At 42.5% G+C, this 19,221-nt stretch overlaps 2 protein-coding genes across 3 annotated transcripts in view; both read right to left on the bottom strand.

Annotated features, from left to right (window-relative positions):
• LOC123768768 (centrosomal protein of 290 kDa) overlaps positions 1-10,781 on the bottom strand; it is a 109,691-nt gene extending 98,910 nt beyond the window's left edge. For both annotated transcript variants that reach the window (XM_045759555.2, XM_045759560.2), the window contains exons 1-4: positions 10,719-10,781; positions 8,393-8,487; positions 3,371-3,475; positions 694-846 (exon numbers count right to left, since the gene is read on the bottom strand). In XM_045759555.2, the coding sequence (XP_045615511.2) occupies positions 694-846; positions 3,371-3,475; positions 8,393-8,476 (342 nt within the window). In that variant the 5' untranslated portion in view covers positions 8,477-8,487; positions 10,719-10,781. The remainder of the gene's footprint in view (positions 1-693; positions 847-3,370; positions 3,476-8,392; positions 8,488-10,718) is intronic.
• Positions 10,782-17,000: 6,219 nt separating this feature from the next.
• On the bottom strand, positions 17,001-18,311 carry LOC138358750 (putative uncharacterized protein DDB_G0286901). Its single transcript, XM_069316920.1, has one exon. The coding sequence runs from the start codon at positions 18,309-18,311 to the stop codon at positions 17,001-17,003; it is 1,311 nt and encodes a 436-aa protein (XP_069173021.1).
• Positions 18,312-19,221: the final 910 nt, after the last annotated feature.

Genomic DNA, 19,221 nt, shown 5'->3' with positions numbered 1-19,221 from the left:
AGGCAACTCTGTGCAAGGGCAGTGATAGTGAGCACATATGGAAGAAAACCTTGAGTGCATGCAGCTCAAAACAAGCTGGAATCAAAATATGCACATGAAGCTACACTAAAATAGAACAAAGCAAATGGCTCCCACAGGACAAGAAGTCCAAAGAAGGCCAGCACTTGGTTTGAAGCATCGAGGCTCGCCCATGAGCTGGCATGACCAGAAGCACTAAAAGTTGGTGTGGGGACACCAATGTCAGGAACAGAACCAACTGACTTAGGAAGCCAGCCGAGAGTCGGGGTCAGGCCACCTGTTGGTGGCAACTGGTACTACTGTAACAAATTTCAAGCTCATCTGAATGAATCCCTTATTCCATGTGACTTGTTTGTATTTAGCTGTTTGGCAGTTTTTCAAGGCTTCATTTTCTGTGAACCCTTAAGTTGTCTGTAAAACTGAGCCGACTTTCTGGAAGCTTTTTCTGGTGAGGTAGTTGTTTGTCTCACCTGATCTCTGCTTCTGGTGGAGACTGTTCCTTTGATAAATTTCATCCTTAAGTATTTTAAACTTTGTTTAATTACTTGAGAAGTCTTTAAATAAACACAATGATGCATTCTCAGTATATTTACTGGGAAAACTCAAGAAAAGCAATAGGCATAAAAACAACTAAATTATTAGGTATCAACTGAGAATACCTAATTATCTACTCACATATGCAACATCTTCATCACTGGTTGTGGCCTTTCCATTTTCAACAATGGATCGTAAACGTAGAATCTCTCTCTGGAGCTCCTTCTCACGTTTGGCATCTCCCCGCCCAACCGACTCTGCAAGATGGCGAAGCTCTTCCTCCATCACTTCAACCTAAATGGACGAATTTTTTGCATTTAAGCAATCACCTTAACAGTTTTGTGTACCATCATCACAACCTCTTGACCTTGTTTTAAGGGGTAGACTCACTAATGGAAATAAACAAAGATATTCAAATATTAAAGATCATTCATTAGCCTTTCCTTCCACTCGACATACTCCAGGCACAATATAAAGGTAGCAAAGTCACACTTCAGCAAAACATCCACAGAAGTACCTGTGTTTCATATAATTAAGTATAAAATGCTTCATGCGAGCCATCATTTAAAAACTGCCAAACAGTCACTCTTAAATTAAATTTATTCCCCCCTAGTCTTATTCTATGCCACTTCTCATGCACTCTTCACAGTATCCAGTTTCTCATCCACTTATTCACCATGTCTGTCCTCCATCTTCTCGTTCTTCCACTCATCCTAACTACAGCACTTTTTAGATATTGTATCTAATGCTATATATAAATACACTAATACCCAGCACTAAATGTAATGAAAGGCTGGGTATCTGGAGGAGTCCCAGTGGCTCCCTGGAGCTATCTTGCCGAGATTGTTCCATGCAAATAGGTCACATCAGACATGGGTGTTGTCTCTGGCCTAAAGTGAACCAGAGCCAAGACCTGGCTCCCTTAACAGTGGCACAGAGAGCAAGTGATAATTCACCACCAAAATGGTAAAGCATCCACAAAGTCAGTAAAGCTTTACAAACAACTAGAGAGTTAACAAAGATCAAATCCTTGAAAACATCAAACAACTCTATAAATGAACAAGAGAAACATTCAAAATTAGCACGAAACTCATAGTACCAAATGCCACTACCAGGCGGCCCAGCTTCCACATGCAGCCATCTTCTTTGCCAGTTCTGGAATTGATGAACAGCTCAATAATGGACTACCAACCAGGACTAACCTGGTTGGGAGGGAGTCGGGGACCCATTCGAGCTCATCCAGAAAGTCTTTTCATTACATACAAAGCTGGGTTTACTAGAACGAAGAAGAGAATCCAAGCCGGGAGAAGTGGCCTGAGGCAACACATGACCAACTGGAACCAGGTTGAGCCAAGGTTGGACATTGAATGGAGGTGTTCAAACCCAAAAGATCGATGACGTACCATTTTGAGATGAGGTTATCTTGAGATGATTTCGGGGCTTTAGTGTCCCCGCGGCCCGGTCCTTGACCAGGCCTCCACCCCCAGGAAGCAGCCCGTGACAACTAACACCCAGGTACCTATTTTACTGCTAGGTAACAGGGGCATAGGGTGAAAGAAACTCTGCCCATTGTTTCTTGCCGGCGCCCGAGATTGAACCCGGGACCACAGGATCACAAGTCCAGCGTGCTGTCCGCTCGGCCGACCGGCTCCTATTGAACTCTATTGACCATAGGTCAATAGAGTTCCTCTTCGGGACCAGAAACAACCAGGACACCCACAATGGGAGGATACCTGACCCAGAAGCTCTCAGCCCAAGCAGGAGGAAGGGACCGACCAACTCCACTACTGGTCATACAAAATGACCGAAAACTCCCATGAATTGTGGGACCAGGAGTGAGCAAAGTGAGCTAGATGAACTCCTATGGCAGTGTCAAAAGGGCAAACTGCAAAAGGGCCTGTGAATATCACAAGCAGAACTACCCTTCCATGACACATAGTTGCAACATCCAGTAGAAAACCAGCACTGAATGTAATGAAATGCTAACTTCTGGATGAGCCCTGGAGGCTCACCGAAGCTACTATATACTGTACTGATACTACTATCTACTAGGTCTCATCGGAGTTCTATAGGCTTACCGGCAAACAGTGCGAAAATCTACCCCTCTTCATAAAGGCGCAGGGGCTGTGATATGTATTTTCATGCCCTCATCAGGAAAGGGAACCAGAAAGTCTGCGAGTGAAAACATACCACCGCTGGCTTCAATACACACAAAAGCCTAGAAACCTGCCAAAAGAACTCCCCAACTATGTAAATAATCAAATTATTTTAGAACTAGCAAGAGCCCTTTTGCCCCAAGTCCCAGACTCATTTGGGGGGGGGGTAAGGGGAAAGATAGCCTACCGTCAGGCAGCATCTCCACCCTCAGTTCTAGTCAATCGGCTTCCAACACCACCACACAACCATATGGCAGGTCTTGGGAACCTGGAATAGGGCTTAAGTGGAGCACTTAACTCCCTCACCACTTGCACTTTCACAAACAGTGTTTTTAACCATTGAGTGCTTATCCTTAGTAGGAGCTTTATGATTCAGACACCTTAAAGTGTCTTATTACTTCAAGAGTGGAAAGCATACTGTTGTTGTGAAAAAATGGGTTTCACATTCAGTATTTTCAATATCTTTAACCCTCTATTTCTAAAATAGTTTTCCCATCTTCTCCAGAAATATGTTTACAACTACTCACCTCACTACCTTCACCTCATGAAATTGAAAAACAAGGTTATAATAATAATTTCATAATCTTTGTCGAAAGTCATAAAGTGTACACCTGCTACATCTAGTCAAATTAAACAAAATAAGAGATAAGTATAAATTTTACCTGTGAATATTTAGCCATCATCACTGCCTGGGTGTGAGTAAACAGCATTTCCAACTTTTTAACAGTCCTATCTTGATCTTCCAGCTTTGTAATCCCCACGAGAGTCTGCACAAAATCAAAAGAATTCTTGTAAATCCTTATGAATATTGGATACCTGACTGCTAAGAATTAACATGAATATATTTACCGGACCAAGCCTCAAATAATATAAAAATAAACAATTGTGCAATTATCATCATAATTTTCAACAATCCTTCAATGTTAACATACATTATTTAAGTATTGCCCCTTAAGACGTGTCCATATATTCAAATTCTTTATGTTATGTACTTCTTAAAAGATGTACTGTATATCATTTGCTAAATTTTTTGCTAAATTCTAAATACATGTTAACTTACCTCTTGGTTAGTATTGTCTACCTCATCAAACCTTTAAAACAGCTTCATTGCACAGTATTATTTTAAATTATGCCCAAAACGGTTTGCTTATTAGTGGCCTTATTAAATGAACATATTCTAACAATCATTAAACCCCTGTGTAATATTCCAATGTATATTTGTTAAATAAATTTTTATTATTGAGAAATTTACTACAATGCCATAGTGCTTAAATGAAGGTGAATGAAAAACTTAAATGTTTGGATTTTAATCATAGGATGGAGTTTAATAATACTGTAGTTAAATTATACATTTGCTCAAATATCAAAGAAACATCTAATGGAAGGAGTAGTTATAGTCTATAGAGACTGTAAAGGGCAATAAATCATTTAGTAAAGTAGATCCAATTAACCATAAGATTATTCATAAGGAAGGAAAACTAACTACAGTGGTGCCTCGATTAACGAGTTTAATCCGTTCCGGCACCGAGTTCGTCATGTGGAAAACTCGTCTTGTGAAATAACAACAAAACTGTCATCATTGGTGTCCAAGAACCAGCGGGAACGCTCGTTAATCGAAGGAAAGCTCGTCAATCGAGACATATTTTCTGCGAGTGGCTTGCTCGTTACTTGAAATGTTCATAACTAGAGCCGCTCATCACTCGAAGTTCCACTGTACAGTAATTTCATCAAGTCATATAAGCACAGACAACCTTGTGATTTTCAAATTAGGGATGCCAATTCCATAGAACCCTGCCCACAGTTCATAGAAGTCAGAATAATTGAGCATTCTTCTGAAACTACGACATCCTTTGGCATCATAATCACAACGACATCTAATGGTTGACGTCAAGTGAGTCACTCTGCCAGATTTATAAACGCAAGCCCCCAGGATCTTTTTCAGAATACTGTATACAGTATCTTGAGAAAGGACGTAGGTTACATCTGAAAATTTGGTTTTTAATACACTTAAACAAATTGGGTCTTTCAGTCACCATCATTATTATCATCATCATTATTTTATCAGCCTTACAATAGAGCATTAACCTATGAAATAAAATAAAGTACTGTATATTGGATTATATACAGTATACTGTAGTGCCAAGACACAGAAATTAAGAGCTGCAATACTGTATTACAGAAAATGTTTATTTAAATAGCTCATTGATTTTTCTAGTTCTTTATGAAAATCCATCTGTTCATTATTTAAGATAAACTGCCAACTTTTCACAAACATAAGCCTCCAGAAATTGGGCACAAGTAATTCCCAAGGCAATTTTCTGGGCAACAACCTCTTTTAACCCTAGAACAGCAGTTCTGAAGAAATAATTATATCTGCCAAGCCCAAAAAATAAATAAATAAATTATTCATTATAGAATTATTAATATGTATGAAAAATGTAAGAAAAAAACACAAAATAAATATTTATAGTTTCACTGGGCAGACATTCTGCAAAGCTGCATCTGGCACTTGTCAACACCCGGTGATCAACTTTGCTTATTCTTCCCGTTTTATCCTTGGATGTTTCACCGATTGTTTTATCACTTGTTTTCTTTATTTACATTCATAGAGCAATTATATCCATATCTGGAAATATCCGAAACATTTTCTTTAATAACTTGCTTGTTTGCATAGTAACTCTGATAATTTTTTGCCAAGACTAATGTCTGGTAGTAGCAGCAATGATCCTGGTGGTATTAGGAGGAAGAAGGTTGTGCTAATATTACAGACAACCCAATACAGTTTACTCATGTCTTCTGTTGACATATTAATTATTTTTTTGTCCAACTGTGCTAATCCAGAAGTTGGAAACATGTATCAGTACTTGCAGTAAACCAAATAGCTTATCATAAGAAGGGCCAATGAACACAGGAGGTAAGCTAAAGTTGATTCTTATTTGGCAAAAAACAGCAAGCCAAGGCCCTTCAACCAATGAAGCCTTGTCAGAAAGCCAAGAGCCTTCAACCAGTGATGCTTCAGCAGCTGGCAGTCAAAACTGACCTTGCCAAGCTGTACTGTCCTCAGCCTGATGCCTGTCTGATGCCCGATGCCAGTACAGTCTGGCAGTAATTTTAGTGTTAAGTTAGGTCATGTAAATTTTCAAGAATTGTCGATTTGAAGCTCTGTACAGTCCTGTATGTAGTATCAATCAAGAAGACAAACTACAACAAGGCAAGCTGAAGTTTCTATTTTAAATTACAGTACTGTACTGGTATATTTTTTAATTATACTGCTTGTGAAAATTCAAATTATGTTGGTTGTGGTACAAAAAATTGCAAATACTGTAGTAGTATGTTCACTTTTACACCTCCCTGGTAAGAATTCTGCTTATCCACATGTCTGGCTTATCCAGCAGGGGGGATCCTTCCCATATACTGTAGTTCAGATCAGCAAGCTCATAAAGTACTAGATAGCATCAGCCATGGAGTTCAGTTCAGCCTACCTGGGACCAGCACCAGAACCTGACCTTGTCACAGAACCACAAGAAGCAGGTAAGATTCTGCCTTCTCACTGGGAAAGGCATCCAGAGTCAGTAAACCAATACAAACTGCTGCTGGGTTGAATAGGAGACTAAAGCCGCACAGCCCGCCAAATGAACTTGCCCAACAATGAAAACAAATAATGGAAAATCTCTCAAAACAAGCATGCTTTCGTTCACCCCATCCCTACCAATTATTTAGAGAGGGAAAAGGGGGAGGGATTGAGTTCACGATGTCCACTGGCTACAGTACAGTTCTTCTTCTGATGCAGTGTGCAACTTGTCTACAGTAGAGGGTCCTAGATCATTTGAAAGCTGTGGCTGGTACTGGTGCTCTTCAGCTTAGTGCTTCTTTGGATTTTGTCCTGTGTGACTTGGGTTTGTACACTGTAGGTGAAGCATGGTCTGGCCTTTTAAGAGTGCCTAGAGCTTCATGTGCTCAGGGTTCTCTTCCCTGCATGCTCTCTAGTGCTGCCCCCTGCACTGACAGTTCTCTTCTATGTTGTTTTGGGAATTTTGCTTCCTTAGAGGTCCTTCCTGCTTGGGATGGTTTTCACCTTGGGTGAGTCAGGGTCTCATTGCCCCCTTCCCCTCCGGTCTTGACTTAAATATTCAGTATGTTTAGAGATTTAAACAGAGGGGCTTTATGTTGTCTGAAGACAGTTTTTGTTATGGTTCTGATAGCATATTTTTGCCTGGGTGTTGATGGGTTAGAGGTAGTTTGCAGTGGTTGAACCCCCATGTGCACATACCATATGTTAAATAGGGATAGATTAGAAAATAGTAGTGCAAGAAGATCAGAGCGGGAAACATAATTTTTTTAGAATACAGTATATCAACCATTTTAGAGACTTTTCTGTAAGATCTCTGTGGTTCTATCATAACAATTTAGTAGTAGTAGGCATCCATCAGTTTCAGGAGATTGTGGAGTTGTGCTCTGGTTGTTGGTCTGGAGTGGCCTCTCCAGGGCGCAAAGCTAGGGTAGGTTGATAGGGGGAAGAAGCTGTCACCCATGCAGCAGGTTCCCTCTCTCCATGGTCCTGAAAGTCTCAGTTATGCCCCAAGTACCGGGGTCGAATTCTTACACAGGAAAGCCTGTTGTAACAAATGTACTTTGTGTGCATGCATGTGGTGGGGAGAACGGAATATTTACTTTCAGTTGTTGCCGAGGAAGGGCATTGGATTTTTTGTTTAGTGCATCTGCAAGTCTTGGGGGTCTCTCCATTTTTTACAGGTTGGGACATTTTTTACTCATTTGTCCTAATCATGCCTAATACCTCTTTGGCACCAACGTAGATATGGTTCTGAATTCTGTGCCTGCAATGGATTCACTCCTGTTGTGTATAATTCATTTCCATCTATATTTCCAATGCCATCTGCATCCTTCATAGAATAGGTGGGGACTTGCCACCATTAATACTTTAAGGCCAGGACCACATTTCGAAAATGAATCCTGGTTCCTTTGGTCCTAACGTCTATAGCCACTTCCTGGTTGTGGTGCGAGGTGGTGGGCTAGTCTAACCACTTTACCAAGCATTTTGGTTGAAGCTGGTTCAGCTTGACCCATCCAGGGGGGGCATGGTTAGAAGAACTCAGACTTCTGGCTGATGTAATTGTGCCGATATGCCAGTGGACTACAAGTATGTGTATGCCCTCATCTACCACAGCTTGCAATGCTGTGTGGGACAATTTACCACACAAGACTAGAAGTCTTTGATAATCCTCATTCTGGCAGCTCTTACATTGTAAACCCCTAATGATAGTGTCATATTGGGACATCTGGGTACCATTAAACACATACAAGCCCCAGCAGGAAAAAGTAAGATACTAAATGTTGTAGCATTGGAGCTAATAGCAGACTGACTCATATGTGACAAGTTGCATGACAAGTGATGTAAAATTGAACTGCACTGTGGGGGACCATGCTAGAGTAACTTCAGAACTACTTAGACACAAAAATCCTTTTACTGCACCAAAAGTTCGACAGTCTATTATATATTGGATTTATAACTTGAAATTTCAAATCCTGGCATAAATGCATAGTCCTTATAATGTATAGTGTTACATAAACACTATACATTACATAAACATAGTAATGTATAATGTTACATAAACAAACAAGCCACATGCAAATACAGTACATGTAAATCATGTTTATCCACAAACCTGATACAGCTTCTCCAATTCAGCTTCACCCATGTCCTCCGAATCCCCAGTAACCCTACGGAGGTACTCCCAGTCAACACCCATCCTTCACCACTCTGAAATATATCACACTTTATAAAACTGGATTTACATACTAGGTACCAGTAGCGTTAGGATTAGAGTATTTTGTAGGATTAAATACTACTTAGGTTAGGTGCATAATGTTATAAACAGATGCTCTTTTGCTTTATAAATACTGTATTGTAAATAGCAAGTCATGTATGCAATACCCGGTGTGACTTCATTGTTTTTGGTAAATAAATGCCATGTGGACGAGACGTGCATTTCACTCCTGGCCCTACCTTAACATGCCCAAAACATAAACAGCCAATGAAATAATCACTGATAATTCAATATTGTAGGCTTATGTACAAGATGTGCTCCTGCTAAAAATTAAGAATTGTGGATACCAGGGAAGGCAAATTCAAATTCCAAAGGATTCTTTAAAAATAATTAAAAAAATTATTCATTGTGTCAGGTGACAGGCAGTCAGTTTATGTATACAGTAAAGCTTATATTGAGTTCCCCCCCAGGGTCGAATTACTGACCCTCCCCACGATGCATCCCCACAACAAACTAACTCCTGGGCACATACATACTGCTAGGTGAACAGAGCATAGGTGATAGGAAATGCATCCAACCATTTCTGTTCCAGCAGAGATTCGAACCAAGAATTCTCAATTCCGAGTCAAGAATGAACCCTGACTATACCAACAGGACCCTAATGATACAGTACTTGTATATTAAACAGAGATGTAAGGGAAGAAAACTGGCTAAGTAACTGATGATGACAGAAATAGGTAGCCTTTTAAGTTCATTACTTCAGCGTTTACAAGACAGGAATTTTATGATTTACCTGCAGGTGACTAAATTTATATAGAAGATGAAAAAAATAAGTTAACTAGATTAGAAGTTACTTGGGTCAAAATTATTAAGTATATATAGAAAATTTTAAAGCTCAACAAGTTTAAGACCAATCAAAGTACAGTATTTACCAGCATCCTAAAAGAATGCAAGGTTTATCTTTGCAAACCAATGCCTTGCATAACAGAATAATAGAGGGTTGGAACTATAGTGACAATTTTTAGGAATGGGCAACTATCAGCCAATTAGCTTGGTTTCCCATTCACATCTTCAGAAACAGATTACTTAAGGAATGACAGCATGACTTTACTAAAAGACATTCATGTTCAACAACTTTACCCTCATTCTTTTCCAGCATATCTGAAGCACTCAATTGAGGAGTTTGCAACATTCCATACCTTGACTTCAAAAATACTTTAATACTGTGCCTAATGAAAAGTTAATCAAGAAACCCATGGTGTTGAAAGAAATTGGATTCTGGCATGGTTTTTTCAAAGGAAATAAAGGGCAGGCATACATGGAGCCAAGTCCAAGTGTAAAACTATTGCAAGTGGAGTGGACGAGAATTGCGTCCAGTGCCCAATGATGTTTAATATATATACTGTACAGTATATGGTTTCTTCATTTCCCCACTGTTGGTAACAAGAACGTTAGACTCATCGAAGTCACCCCAGGCCTAGGCCAACTAGTGACTTTCCCCAGAATGCAACCCTCAACAATTGCCTAATTCCTAAAGAGAACTATCAGGAGAAAGCACCAAATCATTAACTATATAGCACTGAGAAAGGATCAGGATAAGGATTTGGGATGGGACGGAGGGAAAGGAATGGTGCTCAACCACTTGGACGGACGGGGATTGAACGCCGACCTGCATGAAGTGAGACCGTCACTCTACCATCCAGCCCAAGTGGTTGGGCATTATTCCTTACCCCCGTAAAACAGCAACATGGTTGTGCAGTTGGTTCACAACCGAAATATCCAGGGTTTGATTTTTATAACTGTACAGAGATGATTGGGCAGATTTCCTTTCTTCTCAGCATTTATTACGTGAACACAGGTATCAGGTGAACGGAAATGAGCCCAACCATCTCTGTTCAGTCAAAGAACTCAAACCATGGATATTTCGGTTGTACAACCAACTGCACAACCACTTTGCTGTTTTAGACACATGATTGAACAACTTACGCAAACGTTCCAGTGACAGTTAAAATTGGCCTTGGACTAATTCTGTGCATGTCTAAAACACTTGTCAGTGAACACTGAATTCTGGAGCTTACTATAGGCTCACTGATCAATGTACGTTGTTACTGTAACAAGTTTATGTTACACTTAAACATCAGTAATAAATAAAACATTTGATTTGCGTCTGATTAAAAAAGATTTATAAATAAACGGTAAGTCAAATTATGGAGAAGAAACTTACTAATCAAGAAAGAAGAGTCGACCCACCCTCCCAGGCCCTCCCACAACCACAGCTGCTGCTGGAATGTTTACAAACACTGCGTCTAGTCAAAAGAAAACCTGCCAATAACTGTTTAGTCTATACCATATTATGCTTCGTATACGTATTTATATTTTTAAATAATTATATTTTCAGAAAAAAAGCTTGTAAATACTCGCTTGATGAAAGCTGTAACATTTAGACATATTCATCAGTTTTTATTCAGTTCATTGATTAAAGGCTTTTTTGTTCACCACATAAAAATGAATTAATCCTGTAAGTGGATTTAGGCCCCATAAGAGTATGTTATGGGCCCCCACTTCCCACCTACGTCTTCCCAGCTAGGTGTTCCCAGCCAAGTGTTCTCAGCTAAGTCTTCCCAACTACGTGTTCCCAGCTAAGTGTTTCCAGCTAAGTATTCACCTATTTGTTCTTGCGGGGGTTGAGCTCTGCTCTTTCTGTCCGCCTCTCAACTGTCAATCAACTGTAACTAACTACTAACTTTTTTTTCCATACACACACACACAGGGAAGCAGCTCCGTAACAGCTGTCTAACTCCCAAATACCTATTTACTGCTAGGTAACAGGGGCCTCAGGGTGACAGAAACTCTGCCCCCATGATGTTTCTCGCCGCCGCCGGGAATCGAACCCGGGCCACAGGATTACGTCTCCAGTGTGCTGTCCACACAGCCACCGGCGCCCCAATATGTGTTGTTAGCGAGGTGTTCCCAGCTAGGTGTTTCCAAGTACGTCTTCACAGGCTTTGACAATGGATATCACCGCCCAATTTCGTTTTTTTTTTTTTTTTTTTGCTTTCCAGTCCCTGTGGTCCCTCTCATGTCAGCTTCATCCTGCTGTTTAGAATATAGTAGACGTGGCTTCGTTACGCATAGAGAGAAGCCCAAATTGTTAACTCCTCTCACTCTATAGTAAGCTTGAACGATCGTTTCCCACGCTGGAATCTTCTCTCTGCACTGTGGCAAGTCACAGTAGCAGTTCCTGCCACAGTAGCGCTGTAACAGTTGTGAAGGTGCCCTGAGTGGTGACTTGTAGGGAGCTTAGCGTTTGACCGAAACGCTATGCGTATTAGTGGCTTTAGGTATTGTATGTAGTAGCTCTATCTATAAATCCAACATTATGTTTGTAACTCTTCATCAATGTATGTACTTGTACCTGAATAAAAATTTGAATTAAATCCACGAAGCTGTCCCAGGGAGGTGAGGTAAAACTACATAATCCCAACCTTAGACAGTTATTAAAGGTTGGCGAGTTGATCCCTTCCTCAGAAGATACCAGCTTCCACTGATAATCCAACGGTAACAGGAGGGTTACACGGGAAATAAAATACGGGAACAAGTCGATTTCTCGCACCGCTCCTGTGCCAGGCAAGTCCACTATGGGCTCACCATAGCCCTTGCTACTTGCCCCGCTCCTGCGCCAGGTAAGTCCACTATGGGCTCACCATAGCCCTTGCTACTTGCCCCGCTCCTGTGCCAGGTAAGTCCACTACGGGTTCACCATAGCCCTTGCTACTTGCCCCACTCCTGTGCCAGGTAAGTCCACTACGGGCTCACCATAGCCCGTGCTACTTGGAACTTTTAGTTCCCAGTAGCTGAATCTTAAACAACAACAACGAGTTCTCTGTTATGGGCTATTCATGCCCGTGCCACCTCTTGGGTGGCTTAATCTTCATAAAACAATCTTAGCAAGAGGTCAGAGAAATGGAACAAGGACACAGTGAGCTGAGGCACCAGACAAGACAGTATGAGCTGAGGCACCAGACAAGACAGTGTGAGCTGAGGCACCAGGCAAGACAATGTGAGCTGAGGCACCAGACAAGACAGTATGAGCTGAGGCACCAGACAATACAGTATGAGCTGAGGCACCAGACAAGACAGTATGAGCTGAGGCTCCAGACAAGACAGTGTGAGCTGAGGCACCAGACAAGACAGTGTGAGCTGAGGCACCAGACAAGACAGTGTGAGCTGAGGCACCAGACAAGACAGTATGAGCTGAGGCTCCAGACAAGACAGTGTGAGCTGAGGCACCAGACAAGACAGTGTGAGCTGAGGCACCAGACAAGACAGTGTGAGCTGAGGCTCCAGACAAGACAGTGTGAGCTGAGGCTCCAGACAAGACAGTGTGAGCTGAGGCTCCAGACAAGACAGTGTGAGCTGAGGCTCCAGACAAGACAGTGTGAGCTGAGGCTCCAGACAAGACAGTGTGAGCTGAGGCTCCAGACAAGACAGTGTGAGCTGAGGCACCAGACAAGACAGTGTGAGCTGAGGCACCAGACAAGACAGTGTGAGCTGAGGCACCAGACAAGACAGTGTGAGCTGAGGCTCCAGACAAGACAGTGTGAGCTGAGGCTCCAGACAAGACAGTGTGAGCTGAGGCACCAGACAAGACAGTGTGAGCTGAGGCACCAGACAAGACAGTGTGAGCTGAGGCTCCAGACAAGACAGTGTGAGCTGAGGCACCAGGCAAGACAGTGTGAGCTGAGGCTCCAGACAAGGCAGTGTGAGCTGAGGCACCAGACAAGACAGTGTGAGCTGAGGCTCCAGACAAGACAGTGTGAGCTGAGGCACCAGGCAAGACAGTGTGAGCTGAGGCACCAGGTAAGACACTATCTTATGGGCTCCCGACGTCTGTGTCAGTAACTACTCCTCTGTAGAATGGAATCAATGTTAAATTAACATGTAAAGTTGTATTCGAAATGATAGTGGGAAAATAAATGTCAATTTCGAAGTTTTAAATGTATGTGAATAATATCCTAAGAACTTTGAAGTATTATTTTCTATTAATGTTTGAATGTTATTGGAAGTTATCATCAATGTGGTAATTGTGGGTTAAGAGAAGAGTTCCATTTCTCGTCTAATGAAAAATTATATTTTAAATGGATGGTGGCAGCTCTACCCTCTTCTCTTTCTCTTTTACTTATCATTTTATTTCATTCCTAATTCTTTCTCAATTTAACATTTACACCTTCTTTCCTCCTCTCTTCCTCCATCCTACTCTCTTCCTCTCTCTTTCTCTCTTCCTCCCTCCTTCTCTCTTCTTCCCTCCTTCCTGTGTCCTCTCTAACTTCTCCCCTACTCCTCCTTCCATCCACTAATTTCATGTTTTCTATCTATCCGTATTCTTCCTCCTCCTCTTCGTCACAGCGCCAGTGGAGATCAAAGGCACATTTCCCGGTCTGGGGAACTGCATGCGGACCACTACCTTGATTATCACCTGTGGTTCACCACAAACCACATTCCTCTTCAACGGCGCTACACCTTTTTCTGAAGGCAGAAGACATTCCGGGTCCAGCCACGCGGGATACTTCAGTGTGTTGACCTCCGGGAACAAGCAAATTGTTGTTTACAACAATTGTTTTGCTTGCTCTCTCAGGAGCAAGCAAAACAATTGTTGTAAACTTGTTTGTATATGTAGGTGTTCCTTTCTTAGGTCTCTCCCAGCTGTCTGGAAACTTTGGTCTCCATCCTACGGCTATACTTATACTCATCCTGTGAGTGGTAGTTTATTGTGCACCCCATACTCATCCTGTGAGTGGTAGTTTATTGTGCACCCCATACTTGTGCTGGGAGTGGTAGTTTATTGTGCACCCCATACTTGTGCTGGGAGTGGTAGTTTATTGTGCACCCCATACTTGTGCTGGGAGTGGTAGTTTATTGTGCACCCCATACTTGTGCTGTGAGTGGTAGTTTATTGTGCACCCCATACTTGTGCTGTGAGTGGTAGTTTATTGTGCACCCCATACTTGTGCTGGGAGTGGTAGTTTATTGTGCACCCCATATTTGTGCTGTGAGTGGTAGTTTATTGTGCACCCCATACTTGTGCTGTGAGTGGTAGTTTATTGTGCACCCCATACTTGTGCTGTGAGTGGTAGTTTATTGTGCACCCTATACTTGTCCTGTGAGTGGTAGTTTATTGTGCACCCCATACTTGTGTTGTGAGCGGTAGTTTATTGTGCACCCCATACTCATCCTAAGGCATAAACCTGCATTAACCGACTCTGCCATGATGATACAAAAGGCGACCATCCTGGAACTCTACTGAATTCACTGGGAGGTTCTGGAAGCCACAAAGCCGGAGCCCACCCAGGGTTTTACAGTCAACCCGACCACACTCTGGCCTAATGCCGTTCACACCCTTATGCCCTGTGACACCCTTACGCCCTGAGACACCCTTACGCCCTGTGACACCCTTACGCCCTGTGACACCCTTACGCCCTGAGACACCCTTACGCCCTGTGACACCCTTACGCCCTGAGACACCCTTACGCCCTGTGATACCCTTACGCCCTGTGACACCCTTACGCCCTGTGACACCCTTACGCCCTGTGACACCCTTACGCCCTGTGACACCCTTACGCCCTGTGACACCCTTACGCCCTGTGACACCCTTACGCCCTGTGACACCCTTACACCCTGTGACACCCTTACGCCCTGTGACACCCTTACGCCCTGTGACACCCTTACGCCCTGTGACGCCATCAATGGTTGTATTTAATATTTTACTGAAACACGTAGTCACCTCACACAGGATTTCGGTGGCGCCAGGTTGTCAGTACTTACTATCTCAAAAGTCGCATCTTGAGTGTGTTAAGGTTCACAGGTTGAGCTGGGGTCAGGTCAGGTCATGTGACCCTGCCGCCTGCTAAGCGGATAATTGCAGGCGGTTGCCTGTTTTTTTCCGCAAACAAGCCGCTGTCTAGGTGTGGTAGGAAGATAGCCAGAGGCTATTTCTTAGTAGGTGGGGCTTAGCTCCTGGTTCCCCCTTATTTATTCGAGCCTTTATACATTGAGATACCCCTTCCCACGGGAGGGTATCTCCCGTCACGCAGGGTGCAGCCGCACCTCCACACATCTCCAGTATCATCTATTGATACTGGTAATAACTCAAAAGGGCCACCACTTACGGGCTATTCATGCCCGTGCCACCTTTTGGGTGGCTTAATCTTCATCAATCAATCAATCAATCATTGAGATAGAGAGGCGCCTCGCTACACCAGAGAGGGTCCAGTAGTAGCAGACCAGAGTCTATACATGCCTGGGGCCAGATTCACGAAGCAGTTACGCAAGCACTTACGAACCTGTACATCTTTTCTCAATCTTTGACGGCTTTGTTTACAATTATTAAACAGTTAATGAGCTCCGAAGCACCAGGAGGCTGCTTATAACAATAACAACAGTTGATTGGGAAGTTTTCATCCTTGTAAACTGTTTAATAAATGTAACCAAAGCCGTCAAAGATTAAGGAAAGATGTACACGTTCGTAAGTACTTGCGTAACTGCTTCGTGAATCTGGCCCCAGCCAGGGGGAATGGGGTAGGGCTTGACCGTCAGCCCCCCCCCCCCTCCTCCTCACCAAAGACCTTGGTGAGTTTAATTATCAAGCGATGTATTCTGTGTTTCCCCAAATTATATGTTGTGAAATTGTGTAGGGGGCAGTCAGCCGTGTTGTTCTCATCTCTTATGCGGCGACTCTAAGTCTGAATAAGTACTCACCTAGTTGTGCTTGCGGGGGTTGAGCTCTGGCTCTTTGGTCCTGCCTCTCAACTGTCAATCAACTGATGTACAGGTTCCTGAGCCTACTGGGCTCTATCATATCTACATTTGAAACTGTGTATGGAATCAGCCTCCACCACATCACTGCCTAATGCATTCCACCTGTTAACTACTCTGACACTGGAAAAGTTCTTTCTAACGTCCCTGTGGTCCCCGAATTTGAAGTGCCCCGGCCAGGCTTCCCGGGCTCTACACCCCGCCCTAGAGAACACGTTTCGTGTTCACTAGGATGGAGGAGGAGGAGGAGGGGGGTAGAAATAGCCTAAGCTACTCTATCCCTTTGAGATGTATTTCTTTCTTGTCTCAATAAACATACTTGAACCTGAGGAGGAGGAGGAGGAGGAGAAGGAGAAGGAGGAGGACGAGGAGAGGTAGAAACAGAAGAAGGGAGAGGATGAGCAGGTATTTTTCCTCAGATAAAATATTTAAGCTTTTCAAATACATATCCTCAGGGGTAAACAGACAAACCATTATATACTAACACACTCTTGTCGAGGGTGACAGACAGACAGACAGACAGACAGACAGACAGACAGACAGACAGACAGACAGACAGACAGACAGACAGACAGACAGACAGACAGACACACTGTCAGACGGGACAACAACCAAAGAGAGAAAGATTTCAACTATCCTTTAAATAGAGAGATTTCAATAGGTTGTGAAATACTGATCTTTTCTGGAGATCCCATCAGCTGTTGTTGCTTAACATGATGTTGTTGCCCAACATGATGTTGTTGCCCAACATGATGTTGTTGCCCAACATGATGTTGTTGCCCAACATGATGTTGTTGCCCAACATGATGTTGTTGCCCAACATGATGTTGTTGCCCAACATGATGTTGTTGCTCAACATGATGTTGTTGCTCAACATGATGTTGTTGCCCAACATGATGTTGTTGCCCAACATGATGTTGTTGCCCAACATGATGTTGTTGCCCAACATGATGTTGTTGCCCAACATGATGTTGTTGCCCAACATGATGTTGTTGCCCAACATGATGTTGTTGCCCAACATGATGTTGTTGCCCAACATGATGTTGTTGCCCAACATGATGTTGTTGCCCAACATGATGTTGTTGCCCAACATGATGTTGTTGCCCAACATGATGTTGTTGCCCAACATGATGTTGTTGCCCAACATGATGTTGTTGCCCAACATGATGTTGTTGCTCAACATGATGTTGTTGCTCAACATGATGTTGTTGCCCAACATGATGTTGTTGCCCAACATGATGTTGTTGCCCAACATGATGTTGTTGCCCAACATGATGTTGTTGCTCAACATGATGTTGTTGCCCAACATGATGTTGTTGCTCAACATGATGTTGTTGCTCAACATGATGTTGTTGCCCAACATGATGTTGTTGCCCAACATGATGTTGTTGCCCAACATGATGTTGTTGCTCAACATGATGTTGTTGCTCAACATGATGTTGTTGCCCAACATGATGTTGTTGCCCAACATGATGTTGTTGCCCAACATGATGTTGTTGCCCAACATGATGTTGTTGCCCAACATGATGTTGTTGCCCAACATGATGTTGTTGCCCAACATGATGTTGTTGCCCAACATGATGTTGTTGCCCAACATGATGTTGTTGCCCAACATGATGTTGTTGCCCAACATGATGTTGTTGCCCAACATGATGTTGTTGCCCAACATGATGTTGTTGCCCAACATGATGTTGTTGCCCAACATGATGTTGTTGCCCAACATGATGTTGTTGCCCAACATGATGTTGTTGCTCAACATGATGTTGTTGCCCAACATGATGTTGTTGCCCAACATGATGTTGTTGCCCAACATGATGTTGTTGCCCAACATGATGTTGTTGCTCAACATGATGTTGTTGCCCAACATGATGTTGTTGCCCAACATGATGTTGTTGCCCAACATGATGTTGTTGCTCAACATGATGTTGTTGCTCAACATGTTGTTGCTCAACATGATGTTGTTGCTCAACATGTTGTTGCTCAACATGATGTTATTGCTCAACATGATGTTGTTGCAACAATAAGTGTATTGTTGCTCAATATATATACAGAATCTAAGAGTTCGACGTTGTTCTCAAAACACTCACCAGATGTCTCTGAAGGTATACAACCTTTTGTAGCCTAGCGTTCCCTAGACTAACCCAACCCAACCTAACAGTACTGAACCTGACCTAACCTTACTGAATCCAACAGAACCTCACTTAACCTTGCTGAACCCAACAGAATATCACCTAACCTCACAGAACGCAACAGAACCTCGCCTAACCTTGCTGAACCCAAGAGAACTTCACCTAACTTTACAGAGTTTAACAGTTCAGGTGACAACTGGATATCATCTCATTTTTATACTGTAAACACTCACCTTTATCTGTCAAACTTCTCATGTAATCTTCCCGAGTAAAGACATATTTTATTAACAATATTAATATTTTAACAATGCGCTTGCTTAATGACACGTCTCGGAGAGTAAAGTCTCGGAGAGACTGCAGGATCCGTGGTAGGTCAAGTTGATTTCCCGGTTGCACTTCTTATACCATGTCGTAGCTCAGTCGATTAAGGCGCGTCTGGGATCCTCTCGGACGTAGGTTTGAACCCTCGTCACGGCCTTTGTGGATTTGTTCATTTGATGCATCACGCTACTGTGATTTCTGTGTATAAGGCTATCTCTTAACCAAAACTTATATCATCATGTGAATATAAATCATCATGTGAATATAAATATATATTATAACGCCTCTCTACTATATGTAGCCTTTGAATCACCGCTTAATCAATATATGAAACAATCATTGACACCAAAATAATTAATATATTGCTTTATGTCCTCACGTAATTTACGATTATCACTTTTGTATATAACACCTTTCTTAACTCAAGGGGGAAAGTGGGAGGGCAATTTAACTATCTTATAGACC

This window comes from Procambarus clarkii, chromosome 86 (assembly GCF_040958095.1).
Source record: "Procambarus clarkii isolate CNS0578487 chromosome 86, FALCON_Pclarkii_2.0, whole genome shotgun sequence".
Lineage (NCBI taxonomy): Eukaryota > Metazoa > Arthropoda > Malacostraca > Decapoda > Cambaridae > Procambarus > Procambarus clarkii.
The sequence above is the reverse complement of the archived record's forward strand: the minus strand, read 5'-3'. Positions and strand labels throughout refer to the sequence as shown.

Bases quoted from the DNA above. Each gene is read 5' to 3' on its own strand.
- LOC138358750 (XM_069316920.1), bottom strand. From the start codon at position 18,311: ATGTTGAGCAATAACATCATGTTGAGCAACAACATGTTGAGCAACAAC.